Here is a 4756-nt window from a genome sequence, read left to right on the forward strand (position 1 = left end):
CATCCAATTCCATGTCCTGTTTGGTTGGCAGAAAATTGAATTGGAATTAATTCCAGATTTTGTTTGGTTCACAGGAATTGGAATTGGAATCCATGTAAAATGACATAATTGCCCTTTTTGTCTATATTTCTTAATTCTACTTTATTTTTTAATTTATTTGTAACGATACATTGCATAAATTATAAAAATAATAAATTTAATTTAATTCAATATAATGTGAAAATCATGCAAATGACTTCATATAAAATTCTTTAAATACACAACCCAATAATGTTACCACAAAAAACATAACTTAAAAGTTATCACTTTCTTCACAAGATATCTTAATATTGTTACCAAATCGTGAAAAGAAGGAGAAATTAGAAAAATCATAAAATTAGAAAAGATGGAGAGAATGTGAAGAAATCGATTAGCTAACGGTTGTTGTAGACCATGAATCGACCATGAAATTCAGAAAGAACTTTAATTTAATCGATATGATTCACTTGAATTCAGAAATCAAATAGCTTGAAACCATGAATCGACCAAGAGAGAGAGAGAGAGAGAGAGAGAGAGAGAGAGAGAGAGAGAGAGAGAGAGAGAGAGAGAGGGAGATCACCAGAAAGTCGTCGGCCAATCCTTGTTACGATGAGGAGAAGACGCGAAGAGGATGTCGGCTCAATGAGAATGGGATGAACGACTAGGTTAATGATATATTGTAATGTTTAGCGAGGGCAAAATTGTAATCTTGTGCTTTCCATGTTATGAAAGAATTAATTCCTTTGAGATTGTGAAGGAATGAACTTTATTTTATTTGAACGGAAAATAATTCATTTAGCATTCTTTTTCCTTCCCTTGAAGTTGAGCCAAACAAGGAATTTGAGGGAATTGGAATCATTTTCCCTCAAATTTCATTCCATTCCTGCCAAACAAACACTCCTTATTTGTTGACCTTATGATGGCTGCATCATGGGACCGTCGAAAGAGTTTAACCCTTAATGTAATTTTATACGATGCTAAACATGCTCATACCAGTTAAATAATACATAATTGGATATATTTTTTGTTTTATAAATATTATACATTAAAATAATCCATCGAGTATACAAATAAATTATGAAGTCAGTAATGAGACTACATGACATAAATAAATTGAACATACATAAAGAGAACATGTAATAATGATTTGGCATCGTGATTTAAAAAATGCCTTTGTTATTCTTCTTTCTTTTTTTAGATAAAAACCAATGATTAAAAAATGACTATATCATATGATTTGACTTTTAATATATTAATATTTTTCATCAATAACAAATGACTATCAATTATGTTTTTGTCGGTTGTGAACTGTGGAATTATTTATGAATAATTTACACAATTTGTTTTTCACGAAAAATCATATTTCATAATTGTGTTGCAAAACTATTCATATATTATAAAAGGGATAATGACTTATAGGGTAAGGTATTTTTTGAAATGTATATATTTAGTCTTTATTTTTTTTTTCTTGTAAAATAAACCCTTGTATTTTATTAATATGTACACATTAGGTCCTTTTCACCGGATTCTACAGGTTTTGCTGACGTGGAAGAGTTTATTTTACAAAAAAAAGAATAAGGACTAAATGTGTACATTTCAAAAAGTATCTTACCATATCAAGTCATTTTCCCTTTCTTTTATTTTGTTGAAATGAAATATCAGGTGGCATCCACATATCCACAACGAGATTTTTCCAACTTTTATTCATCATGAAAAAGAGAGAGAACCCCGATCTCCGTTGACTCCTTTGTGTGTTCCTATACATCACTGGTAGCAAGGAGGAATGATGGCAAAAACAACAAGGTCGAAGGGGGAGGCAGGAGGAAGTAGAGAAGGTAGTTGGCTGCGAGGAGCTGCTCTGGTAGCCCCCTCGTCGATCCTTTCTTCTTTTTTTCTGGTAACATATCTCAAAGATGGAGGCAAGGAGAGACAGATCAAAGAAACACAATAGGTAAAGGGTGTTTGACTATTGTTGTTCGACCGAAAGGAAGAGAGACGAGAAAGCGAAGGGTCGTCACCCTTTTCTTGTTGCTGGATGATCACCCATCTTTGGTGACTAAGCTAATTAATTGCTATTTAGTGTCACTTGTGCTTCCACATCAGCAAAACCTGTAGAATCCAGTGAAAAGGACCTAATGTGTACATATTAATAAAGTATAAGGGTTTATTTTACAAAAAAAAGAATAAGGACTAAATGTGTATATTTCAAAAAGTATCTTACCCTATCAAGTCATTTTCCTTAAAAGAAAATTTGTATACGACCGGTATACCGGGTATAGCCGGTCACAAGGACTGCATTGTTACAAAAAATAAAGTATAAGGGTTTATTTTACAAGAAAAAAAAAATAAGGACTAAATGTGTACATTTCAAAAAGTATCTTACCCTATCAAGTCGTTATCCCATTATAAAATTAGATGTGAGACCCGTATATTATACGGATTGATTAAAACAAAATGGTAAATAGAAAGTAGCAAACAAGAAGTTTATTTGTATTTAAATTTTGAAATAAGTGAAAATTATGAGAAAAGAATTAAAAATAAATAAACATGCGAAAAATAAATAAATTAAAATTACGTGTTCAGTTGCAAGACCCGTGTACCAAACATGTTAATTATAACAAATGTTAAATACGAAGGTTTAAACTGTAATTTATTAGAAATTGAAATTGAAATTTAAAATTTGAAACTCGAAATTAATATCGTTATTATGATATATTTAATTTATGAAAACTAAATTAATGATATATTGAAAAATAAAAAATAAAGTAAATGAGAAGCGACAAGTGCAAAATATATATCTCTAAATTACATAAATTGACATTTAACAAACTGAAAGAAAGAATGACATGTAACAAAATTATTTTTATTTATTAGGGGAGGATGATGATAATGTTATCTTACCAAGACTTCAAGTATTTTTGCACGGTAAAGCTTTCGTAAAAAAAAAAAAAAACAACTTTACAATTTTTTTGAATTTCATAATTGATATATTACAAAATATATAACTAAAAAAAATGACAATCTATTAAATATCAATCATACATTTGTGAATTCTGATGATCCCTAAAATCAGATACATATTTTCGCCTAAATCGAAAGGAGCCCAGTACATATATACTTCGACGTGATGAGGCCCAATAGGTGTTTCCGGGCAAAAATTCAAGTTTTTACACGTTTCGACTCCTGAGCAAGAAACTGTTTCTATGGCTTCCGATTCTCCGATTGCTTCTCGTAAAGGTTAGCTGACTATGATCTAAATCAATTTCTCGAATACCAGATTTGATCACTTTCCTTGTTAGGTTTTAGTTTCATTGTCTTGTACTATTCACAAAACATGATTGATTAGGTTTAATCTTATTTGTTCTTCATCGGCTTTGATACACAGTCGTTGTACATCTGAGAGCTACCGGTGATGCTCCGATTCTCAAACAAGCTAAATTCAAGGTACTTTTCACTTTAATCAAATTGATTTTGGTTCTTCTTATGATATATCCCGTACGCTAAGCGCGATTTTCATCACATCTCAGCACTTCTGGTTTGGAGTGTACGAAATCGTTTTTGGAAACCCTAGTTCATCTTATATGCACGTTTGTAATAGTATGATCATAAGCTGTTATGCGAATAGAGTTGATGATTATCATGTACGAAGTATGACCGATGATTTGTCTTGTTTACTTGTATAAATGAAACACTTAAAAGGCATCCACAACTCTATCTTTAGGCATTTCACTAACAACAACAACAAGTTGTTAGATTCTGCTCAAGTTTTAGTTTGCGTTTAGATGATAAGAACTATACTTTTTAACTGAAACTGTTTCTTGAAATTTCAGATTGCTGGAACTGATAGATTTTCTAAGGTGATTGATTTTCTTTGTCGTCAGCTTCACAGGGAAACTCTGGTTAGTAAGCTGCTATAATCATCAGCTTCAAGTTTGAAAATCTATGAACATGCTTACTAAATTGGGTTCTTTTTTTATCTTTCAGTTTGTGTATGTGAACAGTGCCTTTTCTCCAAGTCCAGATGAACTAGTGAATGATCTGTATGATGTAAGCTTTCTTTTATCTGCATCTAGTTCATGTCCCATTTTTTTGAGTAATATGCAAAGATAAATTGCTGTTACAAAATGCTGCAGAATTTTGGATTTGATGGTAAATTGGTGGTGAACTATGCGTGTTCTATGGCTTGGGGATAAAGTTGATCATTTACAGCTGGAAGAATTCTTTGATTGGGAATTACATTTGGTAAATTTAGGTAATCTTCTTGCTTGTATTCATAGTTGTTTTAAGAAGATGAAATTTGTAAAATGTTTGATCAACTCTTTAGCTTGGAGTTTATTCATTTGATTGGTGACTTTGTAATTGATACTCGTAGCATATTTCACAAGAATTTCCTGAGCACTAAGCTAAGAGCCAATCAAAATAGAATGCAAAATAAGTGAACATGTGAAATGAAGTATCCTCTTTCCCCTTTTATTCTTACTCCTCACATCATTGCTCATGAAGCCACTTTTTCCATTTGACCCTTTTGTTCTTCTTGAGTACACCTTCCAGATTCTGGGCTTTGTTGTATTTGGGCTTGAGTGGATCCTCATCATACTTTGTGTCTTTTTCACACACCTTGATAAATATAAATTACATAAATATTGTAAGAACATATCACAACCGTCTAAATTTTTAGATCTAGGGTTAATATGAATGTGTCATTTATGTAAATTGTGAAACAAATTGTACCGATTTG

General features: G+C 31.5%; 1 protein-coding gene across 1 annotated transcript; it reads left to right on the forward strand.

Annotated features, from left to right (window-relative positions):
- The first annotated feature begins 3102 nt into the window (after nt 1-3102).
- LOC145102852 (ubiquitin-like protein ATG12) lies at nt 3103-4491 on the forward strand. The gene is made up of 5 exons (XM_079040337.1): nt 3103-3255; nt 3404-3462; nt 3849-3917; nt 4003-4065; nt 4152-4491. The coding sequence occupies exons 1-5, from the start codon at nt 3222-3224 to the stop codon at nt 4209-4211; spliced, it is 285 nt and encodes a 94-aa protein (XP_078896463.1). The 5' UTR covers nt 3103-3221; the 3' UTR covers nt 4212-4491.
- The last annotated feature ends 265 nt before the right edge of the window (nt 4492-4756 follow it).

This window comes from Lactuca serriola, chromosome 4, assembly GCF_051521515.1.
Source record: "Lactuca serriola cultivar US96UC23 chromosome 4, Lser_US96UC23_V15, whole genome shotgun sequence".
NCBI lineage: Eukaryota > Viridiplantae > Streptophyta > Magnoliopsida > Asterales > Asteraceae > Lactuca > Lactuca serriola.